Below are 18,714 nucleotides of genomic sequence, written 5' to 3'. Positions count from 1 at the left end.
CTCTGGAAAAGCAGGTGAACTCCCAACCAAGAGTTGGGAATGAGCTCAGGTCTTCATTTAAGCGGTTCTATAAATGACCCCCTCCTCCAGGAAGTCCTCCCGGATGAGCTCCACCAGGGTTTGTTTGACCTCACACGTGTAGACTCTGGTGCTGTGAGTTTCCTGTGTCCCATCTCTCTTTTGTGTCCCACCTCACTTTCTCCTTCCCTTAACACACAGGGTGTCCCTGAGGCTGAGACCTGGCGCTCTTGATCAACACCTGATGCAGAGCAGGGGTCCTCTGGGCTCACCTTGACTCTGTTGGTTCCTGCTTCTCCTGCTCCTCAGGGCTGATATGAGGCCAGAGACAACGCCCAGGGGACATTGTGGTTCTCCTGAGCCCACAGGTGTTCACCATCTCCCAGAGTAGGAGCCTCCTCCCCTCCCATCTCACATCCATCTCCTACTTTGCTTAGAGATGTTTGTTTGGGGTTTTTCTCATTTACTGGTTTAATCAGTCCTCACTGAACTCCAAAGCGGGCTATTTTTGCCGTCAGAAATCTGCTGCCTCCCCGCCCGCTGCTTTCTTGGAGTTTGCCTACAGGACCCCCCAGGAGGATGGATGGGAATGGCAGAGCTGCTTGGAGCCCGGGAACGCCAACGCCACCTGTCATGTTGCCTGTTCCCCACACCCCCAACCCACACCTGCGCGTGCATACAGGCACACGCTTGAACATGCACACACATGCCCCTGTGACAGGCCTTAGCAGGGCTGCCTCTCAGCCTGTCCCTCCTGGTTTTTCCTAGGACCTTCTAGAACACCTAGATGAATTCAGGACAGGGCAGGAGGAAGCTTGGCTGTGCAAAGCTTCTGTTGAGAAGATTAAAAGCATCGGTATGTGCGAAGTGTTTAGCCTTGTGAGCCACGAGGAGATGCAGGCGGCAAGATTGGGCCTGGGCACGGGGATAACCACAGGGCCCTGCCTCCCTTACATAGCATCCCATAGGTCCGTGGTCGGCAAACCGCGGCTCGCGAGCCGCATGCGGCTCTTTGGCCCCTTGAGTGTGGCTCTTCCACAAAATACCACGGCCTGGGAGTGTCTATTTTGAAGAAGTGGCGTTAGAAGAAGTTTAAGTTTAAAAAATTTGACCTCTCAAAAGAAATTTCAGTCGTTGTACTGTTGATATTTGGCTCTGCTGACTAATGAGTTTGCCGACCACTGAAATAGGTTTTCTAAACCTCCCGAGGGCTCTCCCATCCGTTTCTGGATTTATCCTCATCCCAAACCCAAGAGGTAGAAAATCTTCCCACTGTACATATGAAAAAACTGAGGCTCTTAGGACAGAAAATGATTCTGAAATTGGTCCACCAGAGGGCACTCAGGAACAAAGCTCCAAAATGGGAGGGGGTGGGTGTGTGTGTGGGGGGGCGGTGTCTGAGCATCCACTGGGTGCACATCGCACAGCAGAGGAGGGAGAAGATAAGACAGGATTTCTGCTCTTGGGGAGCTTGGTTCAATTTGATTCAACTTTTATCGAGGGCCTATAGCAGGGGTCCTCAAACTTTTTAAACAGGGGGCCAGTTCACTGTCCCTCAGACCGTTGGAGGGCCGGACTATAGTTTTAAAAAAACTATGAACAAATTCCTGTGCACACTGCACATATCTTATTTTGAAGTAAAAAAAAAACAAAACGGCAAAAACACCCGCATGTGGCCCGCGGGCCGTATTTTGAGGACGCCTGGCCTATAGTGACAAGGCACAGGAATACTTTGCTGTCCTGAGTGGCTCACACTGGGCTGAGGTGGGGGACCGCTGTGTTCGTGTACAAATTGGCCTACGACTGGGATGTGACGGAGATGGAAATACTAGTAAGTGCCAGGGGTACCAGAGGTGGCAGCATGGATTTGGTCTGAGAAGATCAGGGGAGGCTTCCTGGAGGCGGCAGCCTTAAAAGATTAGGATATAGCTGGACGCAGGCCTCAAAGCCTAAACATACAACGTATTGGAAATAGAGAGCAGCCAGTGAGTGATGAACCTGGAGAAGGTTCCAGAAGGCCTTGAGTGTCCAGCCAAGAAGGCTGACATTCACCGGGAAGTCAATGGGAGCCCAGAGCCAGCACCAGAGCCTGACCCAGGGGTCTAGGCTCAGGCCTCAGCTACTCCCCAGCCCCAGCCTAACACTCCTGCACACCAATCAGGATAACTTCCCCAGAGGTGGGGCCTGGATGTGTGTGTCTGAGCAGGACCCGAGGTCTGCCCAACCCTAGTGAGGAAGGGTGGGATGTGGCTGCCCAGGAGACAAGTTGGTTCCAGGCCTGGCAGAGGCCTCAGGCACACAGGGTCAGCCAGGTGCCAGGGTCAGCCAGGTGCCAGCCTGGGCATGGGACCCCACGTCAATGTCGTCGCCACCTGTGGACCCGCAGAGGCCCAAACCCTTGGCCAGGAGCAGGAGGCGGCTTTGAACAATGTCACAGGGTCACGCTGCACACCCCGGCCCCCCGGCCCCGGGCCTTTGAAAAGGAGGCAGAAAAGCCACCAGAAAAAAGGCCGAGGAGGAAGTGCTTTGTAGTAGGTAAAAGCCCCTGAGAATGGGGCACAGGCTGCGGATCCAGTTTCCTGTTTATGTCTCGGCACCTTCGCTCCAGGTTCAAATATGTAAACTATCTGCTGGCCGCTGGCTGCAGGTGTGTGTGCTCCGAGGCTGCAGAGGCAGAGGGCGGCCCCAAATGCATTCCTGACTCCGGCCCCCCACCCAAGATGAGCCAGGGGACAGAGGCAAATAGCTCAGGGTTAACCCTTCCCCTGCCACACAGGAAGGCCGCCGGGCTGCTCTAGGGGACTCTGGGGCCAGCTGGGCCTTGGGGGGCTGCGGGATACAGAATGTGGTGCTTTCTGTCTGCTGCCTCTGATCTTAGATGCAACCAGCCGTCTGGAGGGAGCGGCTGCGGCTGCGAGGGGCAGCAGGGCCTGGCTGGGTCTAGAGGGGGGTTGGGGCCCTGATAAGGGGTGCGGAGGCAATCCAGAGTGAGGGAGCAGGTTCTGCCTCAGAGTCCCGGAATGCTGGCAGGGCAACAATGGTGATGCCGTGGCAGGGTGGGCATGCTCCCAGCAGACCCACGCCTTCATGGCACCCCAGTTCCGAGGCTGGGGGTTCCATCAGCCAGTGCTGATGGGTAACTTCAGCCTTCTTGCTGGTGCCTGCAGCCCCCACCCTCCAGGGCTCTGGCTCCCCATCCCAGGCACCCCCTTCCCTCAAGGGCCCCTGCTGACTGGCTGGCATCAGGTGCCTGGGAGGAGTCCACCCGCCTGGGACGAGATCTTCTCCCTGTGGCCACCTTTCTCCTTGTCACCCTCTTCCCAGAGGTGGCCCATCAGCGCTCTTCCGTGGCCAGAACCAGGCCCCCATCCTGGGGCTCTAGCTGTCACTAGCTGCTGGCCCCTCCCCGCTGTGCCCACCACTCCCACGGGGCCTTGGCACCTCCCTCCCACCACACCTGCTGGGAGCCACTGTAGCCACATGCTTCTGACGTGGCACACACAGCCGGCTTCCGCTTCTTACCCACCAGTCCCCCAAACGACAGGGGCCTCCGAGAGCACAGCACAACCCTTTGTCCCTGCCCCGGGGACTCCGGAGGGGGTTCAGGCAGCAGCAGGGCGCCCCACGGCCCTCACCCAGGACCTGCACCACATTTATTTACTACCAGGGCCCTGGGTGTGATTTCCATGGAGGACACAGCCTCCCATCGAAGGCAGGTGATCTCCAAGTGGGGGTACAGCCCAGGCGTCCCTGCCCCAGCCTCCCTCGCTAGCCCAGCGGGGAGGAATCCTCGTGGTCCAGACCCATGAGACCTCAAGATGGTGGGCCACTGAGCCAACCCCCCGCTGTGGCCAGAGAGCTGGAGGGGTCTTCACCAATGGCCAGTTGAGCTGGTCCAGGACAGAGTGAGAGGCTGTGCCCGGGGTCAGCCCTGAGTGAAGGTTAGGAAATCTGGACTCCAGAGGTCACCCAATCCCAGGGTCAAGACCTCCGCCTCTCAGCCTGGCGCCTGTGGCACCCTCTGCCGTTGCTGCCGCTCCTTGGGCTGGTCCCCTCAGGCCGCCATCACGGGCTTGTTCCCTGTGCCCGCCCCTCAAATGTGCCTGTTCCCCAGGCCTGGCACCCTCCCCTGCCATCTGCTCTCCTGGGCAAGCTCCTCCGCTCCGGGGGCTCCGGCTGTGCGCACATCCCGGCTCGTCCTCCTGCCCAGACCCCTGGCCGGAGCCCCAGAGCCTGGGACCTGCCTGCTTCTCCGGCCTCTCCGGCTGGGAGGCTCATCAGGGCTGACCCTGAGCCTATCACCTCCCACCTCTCCCCATCCCCATCCCCCTCCCCCTCCCGTGTTCCCTGCCTCTGAGAATGGCACAGCCAGCCACCCAGCTCCGGAGTTAGAATTAGGAATCATCCAACGCACAGTCATTCTCCACACCTCCCTCTTACCCCCACATGGGATTGGTCATCAACTCCTATGGGTTTCATCTTCAGAAAGGATCCCCAGTGCCCGCTCTTCTCTAAGCCGCGATGGCAGCGTCTTAGGGCAGGGCCTGGCACCTCTCTCTGGTTCCCACAGCTGCCGCCCACTCCTCCGGTCCATCCTCCACACCCTCTGCCACCAGAGAGACCTTTCTAAAGGGGAGCCCACCCCTGCCCAGAATTCTTCCCCGGTGCCTTGCTGCCCTCGGATAAAATGCTGACACCTCCGCACGCATGGGCTTCCAGCGCCTGCCTGTCCCAGCCCCACCTCCATTTCTTGCCACGTACCCCACGTGCCCAACACAGCCCACAGCAAGCAGGCCGTGCTGGCCAGCGAATGCTTTTCCTTCTCCCAGCAAGTTTTTCTTGCCCTCTCATCAAAACCCTCCGTGTCCTTCCTGGCCCGCCTCCTCTGAGAAGTCCTCCTTCCTTGTTCTTTCACTAGTACATGCTGACTCCGCCCCCTCCCCAGTTTCCATGGCACTTTGTCTCTCTGGGATCCATCTGCTTTCCTAGCTGGCTCCTCCCCTAGACTTGGAGCTCCTCAAGGGCATGGGCTGATCTTCTCCCTCTCTGTGTGCCCAGCCTTGGTGCATGGAGTTGGCAGCCATAAACATCTGCCGGCTTGAAGGCTGATGGAGTTGAAATGAGAGAAAGAGCCTTGCATGCCAGCTCTGTCCCCAAACCCCTGCTCCTGCGTGCCCCAGTCACCTCCCCCCAGGACCTTCCCACTGCCTGCATCTCCCCCATGCTTCCCTCCCACCAGCTGCCCTCAGCACAGTGGGGAGCCTGGGGGAGCCCGGGGGTGCTGGGTCTGTGACAGCCTCCACTGGGAGGGTCACCGGGGCCAGCCCTCTCCAGGGAGTGAGTCGAGTGGCTGTGGCCCTGGCCCATGGTCCTCCACTGTGGTGGTGAGCGGCAGCCTCTCTCTCCGATTTCCATGCGGGCCTCGGTGCTTCAGTGAAAGCCGGCATGGGAAGTTGCTAATAATGGCACTAAAATAAAATATGCTACATCTGTTATGGGTAGCAGAACAAAATTAGCTGCTCACACCTCTGACATCCAAGATGTCTTAACTTAAAATACTCCTTGGCTTACTTTACATCATTTACTGATTATATTTAAAAGAAATACAATTTTGCAATTACTGTTCTTTCCAGCGTGATATCTATGCATCATTTTCCTTTTATGTTTATATATTTCTCCTTCATTAGTGCAGTCTGAAGGGTGATTAGGATTCTTCAAACATTTTACAGAGGTTAAACGTTGATTAAGATTTAATTATTACTGTAAATAGCTTGGAATGACATATGGTGCAAAAGCCTGACATATGTGCATTTGAATAAATGAAGTGCTATTTCCCAGGATGCCTCAGTAGCTGTTTAACAGCTTTCCCGAAGGGTTATGTTACACCTCATGGTAAGATTGCTGGGATGTTATATTTTGTTGGTTTTTGCAGCTGAAAGCTAAGAACAGTTTTCCAGTTTTTTAAAAACATTGAATATTTTAAATACCTAAATTGTTTTGCACAAATTTTTGCTAATTTGTCTAACTAGGTTAAACATTTTCAAAAGCATTTAGATTTTTAAGCGTGGGCGCTGTGCATTGTGTCAGTGGCAGCGTGGGGACGAGGCGAGCGGGTGGAGTGGAGGGAACTCAGAGGCCAGCAGGGGTGGGGACGGAGGAGGTGGTTTGAGGAGAGGGGGTGGGGAAGAGGCCCAGGCCTTGAACCTAGCTCTTGTCTCTTTGGCCCTCTCAAATGGCCAGAGCCTGGGTATTGGGGTACCAGGGACTATAGGGGAAGGGTTCCCCTTCTCCAGAAACTCTGCTATGCCCACCACCCTAGTCCACATCAAACCCCCTCTTGTCTGGCCTCTGACATGCGCAGCCTGTGTACGACTGAGTTCTTTGCAGGCAGCGCTGGTCTGTGGCACCTTGCGCCTGGGCCCCAGGGTCTCTGGCCAGAGTACCATTAGGTGGCAGCATGGGGAGCTGGATTGGGGCAGGGGCTGATTCAGTTCCATTTTAGATAGGTTCAGTTCAGGTGCCTACGAGACATCACAGGAATGTTTAGTAAGCAGTCCGTTGTGGGCCCAAGACTCAGTGGGGGGATGTGGCTGGAGACTCCTCAGATCTGGGAGTCGCAGGGAAGGTTGTGTGTGCAGGGAAGAGGGCCCAACCAGGGACCCTGAAAAGTGTCCAACGGATGTCACAAAAAAAAGGGGGTTAGCAGTGACCTTGGGGAGAAAGATTTTTTGTGGAACGCGGTGGGAACTGAAGCCAGATTTCCTGTGGGTTGAAAAGCCAGTGGGAGGTGAGGAGGTGGAGGTGGCTACGACTGTAGATAGTGCCTTGAAGAAATGTGGTTGCTGGGGAGGAGAGACACCAGGCAGAAGCTACACAGTGTGACGTGGGGTTGAGGGGAGGTCTTTCTTAGACAGAAGGTGCTTGTCTGTGTTGAAATGCTGGAGGGCAGGAGTCAGCAAAGGAAAGATGGGAAAGAGGGAGGACAACCCAGGAGTGGGCTCCTGGAGTGGACAGGGGGGAGCTGGAGCTTATGGGAACACCTCTGAGGGCAGGGGAGAGGAACCAGGAGGGCAGGTGTGGAGCAGAGTGTGGACACAGTAGGCCGTGAGTTTATGATGGGACACGAATGGGTTCCTTCTGATGCCTTCTATTTTGTCCCCTGAGGTAATGAGAAGGCTCATCTGCTCAGGATGAGGGGGGAGCTGAGGATGAGGTGACCTCTGTGGAGAATGGGAGAGCGAGGTGACTGGCGATGTGGCCAGGGGGTGAGGGTGCTGCTGGCTACTGTGAGGATCCAGCCAAAGTCATGGACCCTGAATGCTGAATGTGTCCATTAGGTGGTCAGGTTCAAGTGGAGACCAGGAGGCTGCATGATTGTTTCCTCCAAAGCCAGTCAGGGCTGGAAGGACCTGGGGCTGAAGTGATAGCCCCTCACGTCCAGTTTAGGGGAGGAGAATGGGAAGCCGAGCTGTAGAGAGTCTGGGGCCTGAGGTCTCGGTGGCCTGAAAACAGACAGGGAGCCCGGCTGGCCTGGCTCAGTGGTTGAGCATTGACCTATGAACCAGGAGGTCACGGTTCGATTCCCAGTCAGGGTACATGCCCAGATTGTGGGCTCAATCCCCGGTAGGGGTGTGCAGGAGGCAGCCGATCAATGATTCTCTCTCATCATTGACGTTTCTCTCTCTCTCCCTCTCCCTTTCTCTCTGAAATCAATAAAAATATATATTTAAAAAAAAAAAAACAGACAGGGAGAGTGAATGGGGTGCTGGAATGATAGGGGTCTGCAGGGTCAAACAGGGAGAGTGAGTGGGGTGCTAGAATGACTGGGGTCCGAGAGAGTAGGGTTTGGATTTAAGGAGTTTGGGTAGAGCAGCCCTGGTTGGTGACCAAGTTCAGGGTGTGGCCCTGGGAAGGGATTCGTGCAGCACAATGGACAAGGTATTGGAGAGAAATTCAGAACTCGGAGGCCGAGCATACGATGCTCCCCTGCATGGACACACTGTCAGAGGAAGAGGCCTGGGCAGGAAGGGATACTGTGAGCCCCTTGGCAGGAGGGCAGAAAAAATTAAAGATGGGGTGCCAGGGGCAACTGTGGGCTCCAGAGTAGTCCTAACTGCTACTCCCAGCCTCCCCACTCACCCCTCCCCTCTCATCCCCTCTCACCTTTCCTCCCTCTGTTCTCTCTCCTCAGATCGAAACTTCCCAGTTAGAGCCTGAGATTGCCCGGGCCACCAGCAGCCGGACAGTGGTGTACAACAAGGGGCTGTGAGTGGTGGCCGGCTGGCCTGGGGGTGCAGCCTTGTCCAGCCTGGGGAGCTGGGGGCGGGGAAGGGGTCTCATGAGTAGCACCTGCAGGGAGGGCAAGCTGGCCCCACCAGTCCTGGGCCACCTGGGGGCGGGGGGTCTCCATCCACAGTGGTAGGGAGACTAATCTATTCACCTGTTAACATAAGGGAGAGGAATTCTGACACATTTCCTATAAAAATAATCAAGTGCATTTCTGGGCCTTACGTGGGGTTGCCAAAACTCTACTCAGCACAATTGTGTGTGAAGCTGAAAAAGTGTAGAGTGCCCACAGGGTAGAATTAGGGTCCTTTTATACTTTATTTTTATTTTATTTTTATTTTTTATCAGAACCAAGCCTTGGTTGCAGCTGCTCAGATGCTGCTAGCAGGTGGTCTGGCGGTGGGAGTAAGGGTAGGCCTGAGAGCTGGCTGGTTTGGTGGCGGGACTGGTAGATTTAAGATATTATTGTGGCCAAGACCGATGCCTCCCTGGGTGCTCAGGGGTAAGGAAGGGAGGGGAGGCAGTCGACACCTCGCAGGATGAGCCAGCTATGACTAAGGTCCTCAGGAGGTGGCCCAAGAAATCAAGGAGCACTGGAGGTCTCTGGAAGATTCCATGGGCAGCTGGCTCTGAGTGTGGCCGGCCTTCAAGATCCAGGCCACCCCTGCAGAACCGATTCCTCTGCATGAAGCCCAGTGACACACGGGCTGACATCACCCTTCATGGAGCCCTGACATATGGGAGGCCCCTGAGATGACCCCAACTCCAGGCAGGAAGCCGCAAGAAGGAACGATGGTGGGCAGGAGTCGGGGGCATGCAGTCTGGCCTTTGCAGGAAGATCTTCCTTCCCGGCACCAGGCTGGCAGCTGGGCATTAGGGCCGAGTGTGGGGCTGGAGCCAGGCTGACTGCCCCTGAGCCGGAGGGCCCCATGCCTGAGAGTACAAAGGCCAGAGCTCTAGGCACCTATCGGAGAGGAGGCATCAACCCAGGAATCAAAGCAGGCGCTGGCTGGCTGCGTAACCTTGGACAAGCCCACTTCCTTCTCTGAGCCTCCACCCCCATGTCTGGAACCAGAGGACTGGATCAAGGGATTCCCACCCGCTCGTCCAGCTAGATCTCGTCTTTGCCTGTCCCGCTCAGATGCTGGTCATCCCAGGCGCACCCCAACACGAACACTGGGCTGGGAAAGGGGCGGGTCCCTTTGGGCATGGCCAGCAGTTGGCCTGAGCACCTGGACTCTGCTGTTCTGTATGTGACCCCACATCCTGGGAGCGCTGGACCTTTGCCAAACACTTTGCAGTTGTGAAGGAGGAGGTAGAATGGATGCCTGGGCTGGAGTGGGGAGCCACACCCACATGCCGCCTCTCACCCTGCACTGGCCTCCGAGGCCCCGGGCTGCTGGCTGCCGCCTCCCCCCCCAGTGCGGGCCAGGAAAGGGGAGAGCTCTGCGGAGGAAATCGGGGCCTGGGTGGGGTGAACAGGGTAATCTCTCATCTGAAAGGCCCCAAAAACAGGACGCCTGGGTCTCAAGGTACCTCTCACCTGATCCCAACTGGAATGAGCCTTCTTCCACATGCAGCCTCAGGGCCTCCCTCCCCTGGTGCCTGACTCCACCGGGGGAGAGACGTGGCTGGAGGTGGACAGGTACGTGCAGGGAAAGGCAGTGCGGGGCAGCGGAGGCCTGGCCTCAGGCTCTGCTCCCCTCAGGGCGGGGGGAGTTGGGGTGAGGTGGGTCTTCTACAGCCGCTGGCACCATACATCCCACCAGAAGCCCCTGCTGCCCTCACCTCCCAGCCGGGCCCTGGAGCCTCCCCGCTAGCTCTGCGGGGTGCAGCCCTGAGAGCCCCCACTCTCCCAAGGAGCAGCCCACCCGCTGCCCATCAGGAAGGGGAGAAGGCAGAGACAAGCATGGGAGACAGAGCAGCAGAGGGCAGGGCTGCCACGGTGTTGGAGGGACAGGCATTTTTCAGTTACTCCCGTCATAATGTGAACGTGCTAGCGACTGGGGCCTGGGCAGGTCTGGGTCCGCTTTTGCAAAGCTCACCCCGCCCCACCTCTAATCGGGTCTTACTCTTGTGCACTTTACCTTGGGACCAAAACTGCTCACCCCAGCTCCATCCCCACCCCCTCCAGAGGCCTGGCCGAGATGGGATCTCTCCATCTCCCCTCTGGGCTGGCTGCCCCGGCCCAGCCCTGTGGCCTCTGCATCGCATAACCGATTTACTTTATCTCCCAGACGATTTCCGGTCATGCTCTCAAATGCAGTTTCAGGTGACTTAGGGGGGGCTCCTCCTGGTAGGGTGGTGGCGGCGACGGATCCTTATCGCTCAGGGTGACGGTGACAGAGATTCAGCTAGCCGTGCTGCTAGGCCCTGGTCTGGCTGCGGAAAACACCCACGAGGGGAGACTTGCAGTTAACATCCAGCCCCTCTCAGCTGAGGCCAGAGGAAGGGAGGCCTCGTGGGAAGATGGTTTCACGTCTGGGGAGGAGGCTGAGTCAGGGCAGGGCTGGCCCAGCGGAGCCAGAATCCGGGCCATACCTGCAGCTGATTCTCCAGCTCTGGTGTATCTGCCTGGCCCTCCGCTGGTCACTTCAAACATTCCTGAAGGCTCGGAATGCCCCTCTCCCGTTTCCAGAGAGCAGTCTGCACGTGCAGGGACCAAAAGCCCAAGATGTCAGGATGGCTGCTGAGTCAGGATGGCCAGCATCCTGTTCCACGTCCTGGTTGGGGAGGAGGTGAAGGGGGGCGCTGTGTCCTGTCCTGGGCCCCTACCCTGGCAGAAGGGTGGGGCTCTGAGAGGAAGCAGGCCCGTGGACAGAAGCGAGGTGGTTTCCCAGGCCTGGGCCTCGGCCATACCCAGGTTACTTGGCAGTGTCTTTTTAACCTTCTCAGAAAATCTCTCAATCTCTGTGATTTATGTAATACTAATGAACTGTGGGCAATAAACGATGGATTTAAAGCATCAAGGCTTGGCGTTGTGAATGATGGGTGGAGAGGTGGGGGCAGGGAGACACAGTGGGAACAAGCCAACGGCCAGGCGAGGATTTTATGGGAAGGCCCCTGAGGAAGATGTGGACCCAGGCTCAGGAGGGGGCAGACCCTCTCGGGGGGCCCAGAGGGAAAGGTAGAGGAAAGGACAGAAGAGCCTGTGAGGGCAGGAAGCTGGACAACGGGGATGAATTGAAACTCGGCAGAAGGAACCCCCTTTGCCGAGCGGTTGCTGGGCACTTACTGCGAGGAAGTAGAGTGGAAAAGGGATTTCGGTAGCTTCTCGTACCGTTTATATCAAGGGGACTAGAAGGGAGAGTGGTGGTGGGGGTCACTCTGGACTGCCTGGGGGCCAAGAGAGGCTCCACAGGGTGGGAAGGTTTGAGCCAAGTGGAGAGGTACCTGATGTCCACAGTGTGCCCAGCACTAGTCCTGGGAACTCTGCCCCTTCTAACTCCTCCACAGTCCCTCAGGGCCAGGCCTTGGCTGCCTCCTGATAGCTCTGGGGCCTCCCAAGCACCTTCCACGCCTGTAGGGTGACCATGCAGTGGAGGTGGGGTTTATGGTTGGGGTCAGGCCAGCCCAGATCCCGGCCCCAGCTTGGCCCCAGCATCACTCAGTCACCCATTCCTCGGATCAGATGTGTGAGGAGCATATTCTCTCTTAGCGCCGCGGTGTCCTTAGCGATAAAATGCCAGGATCAGCATCGTTCCCTGGGCTGGTGGGCAGAGATTAGAGGGGCTAGGTGGGGACCTCACCCAGACCCTCCTCTCACCTCCCCAGTGTCAGGGGTGCTGGGCCTCCCTCGGAGGGTGGAGGAGGGAAAGGGCTGGGGGAAGGGTCTGTCCCAAAGTGCTACTCCTGGGTCAGGGGGCTTCGGGTCTCTGGGGAATTTCTTTGCTAAGAGCCCCACTGGCCACAACCCCCATCCGGTGTCGGAAATCCTTGACTCTCGGGACAGACACAAATCCCTCCTGGGAGCTGTTTGTTGTTTTTAGCTGGTCTGGGGTCTCAGCTCCTGCCCTGCCCAGAGATCATTAACACTCCAGGAATGTGGCTTCCACCCTGGCCCCTGGGGCCTCCCTCCTCCACTCAGGCAGCAGTTAGACGGAGAGTCAGAATGCTAGGGATGAGGGCAGTGATGAGTGACCCTTTCCCAAGGCGCTGGGGAGCCGAGCCTCAGCTTCAGAACGCAGCTTCCCCCAGTCCCCAGAGCTGCTGCTGCTCCTGCCATCTCACCCATCCCCATGTCACCGGCTAGCCTGCCAAACAGGAACCTCTCAGCCACTCCCCGAAAGGCCTAACTCGCGCCCCCACCCCCGCCGCCTTCTCTCCCCGCTCCTCCCCCCCCCCGCATGCCCATGCTTCCAGGTGACTCTCTGGGCAGTAGCCAAAAAGTATTCCCTCTCCATGCCCCACTCGGAGGTGCAGTAGCTGCTGTTAGCCTTGTCTAAGATCTGAGTCTGGCTCCTTCCCCACAAGGAGCAAGAATCTGGGCTCCCCCCGGTTCCCTGGACCTTATGGAAGGAAGGGGAGAACGAAAAGAGGAAAGAGAAGGTGGACAAATGGGTAAACAGGCATAGGCAGACGACACCCCCTTGAAGATCCCATGCAATTGAGCGAGGCAGTGAGGGAAGGGGGTGGACCCCTGCCACCTGAGCTGGTTCTCCTCTGCCCAGGTGAGCCTGGCAGAGGGAGGGACAGTAAGCAGGGCCCTCGCTCCCGCCAGGGTTGAGCTGCCAGAAGCTCAGTTGTTAGAGAACAGGACGCTGGAGGTGACAGAGGGCCAGCTGCTGCAGGGCCAAGGACAGCTGGGAGCCATCAGAGGCTCTCAGTGGGGAAGTGCATTCATCTGGTAACAGAGTGGAGTGGAGCGTGGCCTCTGGCAAGACTGCTGGGGAGACCAGGGAAAAGGCCACTGTGACAGCCCAGGTGAGGGAACAAGGGGGTTGGGCCAGGTCATGGGATGGGGATGGAGAGAAGTGAAGACGGCACAACTGCTCAGCTCTTGCTGATTGGCTGTGGGGAAGAGGAGGAGTCAAAGATGGCCCCAAGTTCCCCGATTGGGCAGCTGAGGACATGGATAGTGGTGCCATTTCTTGGTGCTAAGGAACAGAGAAGGAAGAACAAGTTCGCAGAGGAGGTAATGCGCTCTGTTTTACAAGTTAATGGAGGTTTCCTGCAAGATCACCAAGTTGAGATATCAGGAGACAATGAATGGGTGCTTGTCTGGAACTCAGGAGGCAGGTCGAGATTGGATATGCAGACTGGCATGTTATCTATTATTGTCAGCACCTGGAGCTAAACCGACAGCACAACCACCCAGGGTAGTATGTGAGGTGAGAAGAGGAAGATCTGGGATGTTACCTTGAGGTGTCCTCATCTCTGAGGCCTGGACAGAGAGACAGGGGGCTGCTAAGAAGTGCAGCCCCAAGAAAAGTGTTATGGGCTGAATCATGTCACCCCAAATTCATAGGTTGAAGTCTTAATTCCCCGTACCTCAGAATGTGACTGTATTTGGAGGTAGGATCTTTAAAGAGGTAATTAAGGTAAAATGAGGTCATTAGGGTGGGTCCTAACCCAATACGACTGGTGTCCTTATAAGAAGAAGAAATTTAGCCCTAGCCGGTTTGGCTCAGGGGATAGAGCGTTGGCCTGTGAACTGAAGGGTCCCAGGTTTGATTCCGGCCAAGGGCACATGCCTAGGTTGTGGGCTCGACCTCCAGTAGGGGGCATGCAGGAGGCAGCCAATCAATGATTCTCTCTCATCACTGATGTTTCCATCTCTCTATCCCTCTCCCTTCCTCTCTGAAATCAATAAAAATATATTTTTTTTAAAAGAAGAAACTTAGACACAGACCAGCATCGAGGGAGAATTCTATGTGAACAGGAAGATAGCCATCTGCAAGCTAAGGAGAGAGGCCTCAGCACAAACCAACCATACTGGCACTTTGATTGTGGGCTTCCAGCCTCCAGAACGGTGAGAAGAGGAGCTGTCTAAGCCACCCCACCTGTGGTGCTTGTCATGGCAGCCCTAGCAAACTGATACAAGAGGTAAGAGGAAGATCAGGAGAGCATGGTATCCCAGAGGACAAGAGATGAGCATCCTTCAAGCAGGAGAAGCTGTCCACATACTTAGTCGGTGCTGAGAGTTTAAGGAAGATAAAGACCAAGGACCTGCAGAGAAGGATCTCAGTGGATGTGGCTAGGGCGAAAGTCAGATCATCCTGGGTTGGGAAGTTAGCAGGACGCCCGCTGAGTGCCTGTTAGAAAATTCACGTGAGTTGGGCAGAGAGAGATGACAATGGCTGCAGCATGACACAAGGCTAAGGAAGGGCTTTAGACGGGAGACTCTCGGGCCTGTGGAAACTCTAATGGGTGAGAGTGGAGGAGACTGTAAAGGCAGAGAAGAAAAAGAACCACCCAGGAGTGAGGTCCTCCAGGGTGCGGGGAGCATCCTCCTTGAGGAGAGAGGAGCTTTGGGTGGTAACAGGAGGCAGGTGGAGAGGATGGGTTGGAAGCTGGCGGTGTGGGTTTGAGTGTGGGAAGTTGCGGGGTGAGAGGCTAGCTTCCCTGGCCCCTCCAGATCAGCTCTGCACCCTTCTCCATCAGCTCTCCATCCCAAAGGCTGACTCAAATGGACTTGATGTCTGGCTCCCGCCACTGGGAGTCATCACTAGGATACTGGTGATTGGAGGAGAGTGAGACTGGGGGATTTATTTCCTCCCCCCAGCCTACCCCCGGCTCCCCCCCTCCCATCTCTACTGCAGTCTGTGGGCCTCCTGCTACTGAAGGCTGCAGCCCCAGTGGGGGCCCTCTCCGCCCAGCTGTCCGCTATGATTCTGGTAACTGCTCCTGCCTCTTGCCTCTTCAGGCCTAAGGGCTGTGTGGGCTCCCCATTGTTGCTAGCCTTGTTGCTGCAACATCTCTGTTGGCTTTCCAAAATCCATTATTCCACTCTCCTCAAAGTGCCCCACTTGAAGGGGCCATCTCTCCCTGCAGGCCCCTGATATGAAGGGGTTCTCTTCCACTGCTGCTTTGTTCTCCCTGGAGATGCAAATCAAGTCCTCTGTGGGGCGGGGAGGAGGTAGGAGGAGAAGGATGACCCTTTGAGACTTCCCCGATGGAGGAGGAGAGTGGACTTATCAACAGGGTGAGGCCTCAGCTGAGGCTGGGATTTCTACCTCCAGAGAGGGGGCCATCCAGCAAGCTTGCCTGGTGTCCTTACCTACCGACTGAGCTGCAAGGGCAGGCAAGGAAACAAGTTCAAGCAAGTTTGGGATTTTGCCAGGTGGGTACAACGAAGGAACAGTGGGACAGAGGATGTTGGAGAGAGAATAGAGGAGCCTGTGGCCAGGAGGGGCCCATGAGGTCAAAGCACGGAGGAAGAGGAAAACTGAGTGAGTGAGCAGGAAGAACATGGGGTCTCGTAGGAAAGGACAGCTGAATGTGGGATTTGAGAGCAGCCACAATTCTGGGGTCTGATAAGGCCTGAGAGTGGGTGGTGATGAGGTGAGAGGGAATGAGAGGCTGGGGTGCTGGGTGGAGGTCTTGGGGAGATAGGAAGACCATAAGCTGGTGGCCACAGTCTTTGACAAATGAGGGGGTACAGCTGGGACACGCAGCCACACACTGCCCACGTGCCCAGCCGACCGCCCACACACACCCACACAGTCACACTCATGCACACACGCCCACAGCCCTCCCGGACCAGACAGACACCCTCACATGCACTCACCCTCACACACACCCCAGACAGCAGATGGGGCGCTCGGGTAATTGGTTAAACCTGTTCTGATGTCTGGCTCCGAATTGGCAGCACCCGTCTGACAGGAAAGCTGGCTGGGCCTGCTCTGCTCAGCCTGCTGGCCTCCCTGCCCCTCCCCCTGCATGGCTGCCCTGGAGCACGGGCTCTGGGAGAGGTCTGTGGGCCCAGCCTGGCTCCCTCCTGGCCAGAACCCGGGTCAGGAGGTGAGAGCTCCACAAAGCCCCACCGGAAGCAATCACAGCCCCGGTGAGGAGGAGTTGGTGTAAACCAAGCGCAGAGATGCTAAGAGCACGAGCCGTGCTGCTGTGGAGGCCCGAGGGACTAATCCCGGAAAGTTGCGAGGACAAGAGGATGTGTAAAGATCCTTCCCGGGATGTGAGGCACAGGGCTTGGGCCACAAGAGTTATGAACAGCTCCCCGGTATTCCCTCCTCTTCTGTGCATGCAACGTGGGTTCTCACAGGAGCTCATCACACCTCAGCCCACTGGACTCTGCAGGGCCCGGAGGCCAGCACCACTGAGGGCTATGGCCTAGCCCGGCAGGTTGCTTCAGGGAAGGCCTGACCCGGCAGCTCCTGTCCACCGTCCTCATCCCTGCAGGCCCTGATCTCCAGGGGGAGGAGTGGTCGGGGAGGGAAGGGAGCATCATTCTGAGGCTTCTGCTCCCCTTCCTGGCTGCATCTGTGTGTCTTTGAGAGAGACTTTGGTTTGTTCCCTGGAGAGGGCCCAAAAACTCCCAAATTAGCAAACCTGGCAAGCCCACAGCTCAGAAAATAGTTCATCCTGATTCCATGTTTTTCAGGCTCACAGAAGCCTTTATTAATGAAGTCACAACACCAATATTTACCGACTGTGGGGAGAGGCACAACATGGGGGATGGATGGGAGTGCTCGGGGACTCCCGCCCCGCCCCCCGCAGGCCTGGCCTAGGAAGATTGGCAGGTTTCCTTGGGTCCTTTCCAGCTCTTTATCTGGATGACAGGGGGTGCTCTGCTGTGGTTTCCCTGCACCCTTTCCCTACCAAGTGAGAGAGAATCTTGAGTGGAACGGCTCACCCATTCCTCCGCCCCCCATTACTCATGCCAAAAGGACGCCTCCTCTCCTCACCCTCATCCAACCTATGCGCACAAGCTTCCCAGAGGTCAGCCCACCTGCCTGATAGTGAGAGAGTCCACCTGAGGTTCAACTGGGCCTCATGCAGGATGTGAGGGACGCATTGTCCTGGCTGATGTGGGGAGGGGTGTTGGGATGGGACTTAACCCTTTGGTTTCTAGCCCCAAGTGAGATGCTTATAGACCCAGCACAAGGACCTTCTGTGTTTGGATCCCTAGGTGTGCCCCCGGCAACAAGGCTGGGCCTTTGACATCTTTCCGGTGACTTTAACATTGACCAAGCCCCCAGGACATTCCAGGCACCAAGAACTATGTAAGTAAAGGCACGGCAGAACCCACAGCTCACTGAGGGACAGGGATGACACGGGTGAGACTGAAGCAGAAGGTACCAGGAGCGATGTAGGAGAGGTCAGGGTGGGGAAGAAGTTTAGGAAGAGCGGGGGACTTAGGAAGGGGGAGACAGGATCCTATTTGGGCTGAGAACCCTAGCCGTAGCATGGAGGTCCTCCTTTGAAGTGGGCCTCATCCTTGACATCCACACAAACCTCGTTATACCTACCATTCCTCCCCTCCCCTCCCAACACCCCAGGAGCCTTATATACTGTTTCCCAAGAGAGACAAAACCTTGGCCAGTTGCCAAGGCGGGCGATCCTGCAGAAGGGTGGAGAGATGCATTGGGTTTGAGGTGCTGAGGGGCGTGGAATACACCAAATGGCTGGTGGCTAGCTCAGGGGGCCTGCAGCTCAGTATAGGTCAGCTGGAGGCGTGAACCAGGGAGCCAGAGACAAGTCCTGGCAGTTGATGCGAAGCCCCAAGTCAAAGGCACAAGGGCTGACCCTGGGTGGACATAGGTGATGAGGCAAGGACAAGACTGGGAAGGACTTGGAGAAAAGAAGGTGTCGGAGGTACCCAGAGGCAGGCGGCAGGGAGGGGTGAGGGAGTCGGGAGGAATGGCCGGAAGACGGGTGCAGGTGAAGCCGGATGAGAGGCCGTTAAGTTTGGCCACAAGTGGGTGGCAGTAATTGAGTGCCATCAGCATCAGCAGAGGGTTGGGACCACTTGGATGTCATAAGGGAAAGGCTGTTAGGCATATGGGTTTTGCTTTGTTTTGGAATGAAAGAAACCTTGGTGTGTGAAAAGCAGGAAAGACAAGTGGACATATTGAAGGGCAGGTGAACTAAAGAGCTTGGCGTGCCCTGCTTTGGAGCTCTTTCCCAGGCTGGGAGGCCCTGCGTCCTTGGGCACTTGTTGCAGGCTCACACTCAAGTCCTTTCTCTGAAACTTGAATTTGCACAAGGAGGTTCTCTGGGGACAGGTTAACATCCTGGCCAAGCCAGGACTTGGGGCCGGCACTGTCAGCCTCTGTGAAGGGTGCCTCGTACACCCAACCCCCAGTGCTCCCCTTTCCCTCTGGTTTCTCCTCAACTGAAGAGTCTCTACACATGGGACGTACGCACGCTCTCTGTCTCCCCGGACCCACCTGGGCCGGATGCTCATTGCTCAACACGTTTGGAGACCTCAGCATAGCCTCCCTCATGCCC

The 18,714-nt window shown here is 56.8% G+C and overlaps 1 protein-coding gene across 2 annotated transcripts in view; it reads left to right on the top strand.

The window, feature by feature from the left end:
* Positions 1-18,714, top strand: part of LOC103291427 (rab11 family-interacting protein 5) — a 157,074-nt gene that overhangs the window by 133,735 nt on the left and 4,625 nt on the right. Inside the window, exons 19-20 of one of the 2 annotated variants that reach the window (XM_054728477.1) lie at positions 8,210-8,283; positions 17,393-17,486. In XM_054728477.1, coding sequence (XP_054584452.1) covers positions 8,210-8,283; positions 17,393-17,438 — 120 coding nt within the window. In that variant the 3' untranslated portion in view covers positions 17,439-17,486. Of the gene's footprint in view, positions 1-8,209; positions 8,315-17,392; positions 17,487-18,714 lie in introns of those variants that run through there. The other variant, XM_054728479.1, reaches the window with a different exon arrangement.

This window comes from Eptesicus fuscus, chromosome 16, assembly GCF_027574615.1.
Source record: "Eptesicus fuscus isolate TK198812 chromosome 16, DD_ASM_mEF_20220401, whole genome shotgun sequence".
NCBI lineage: Eukaryota > Metazoa > Chordata > Mammalia > Chiroptera > Vespertilionidae > Eptesicus > Eptesicus fuscus.
The sequence above is the reverse complement of the archived record's forward strand: the minus strand, read 5'-3'. Positions and strand labels throughout refer to the sequence as shown.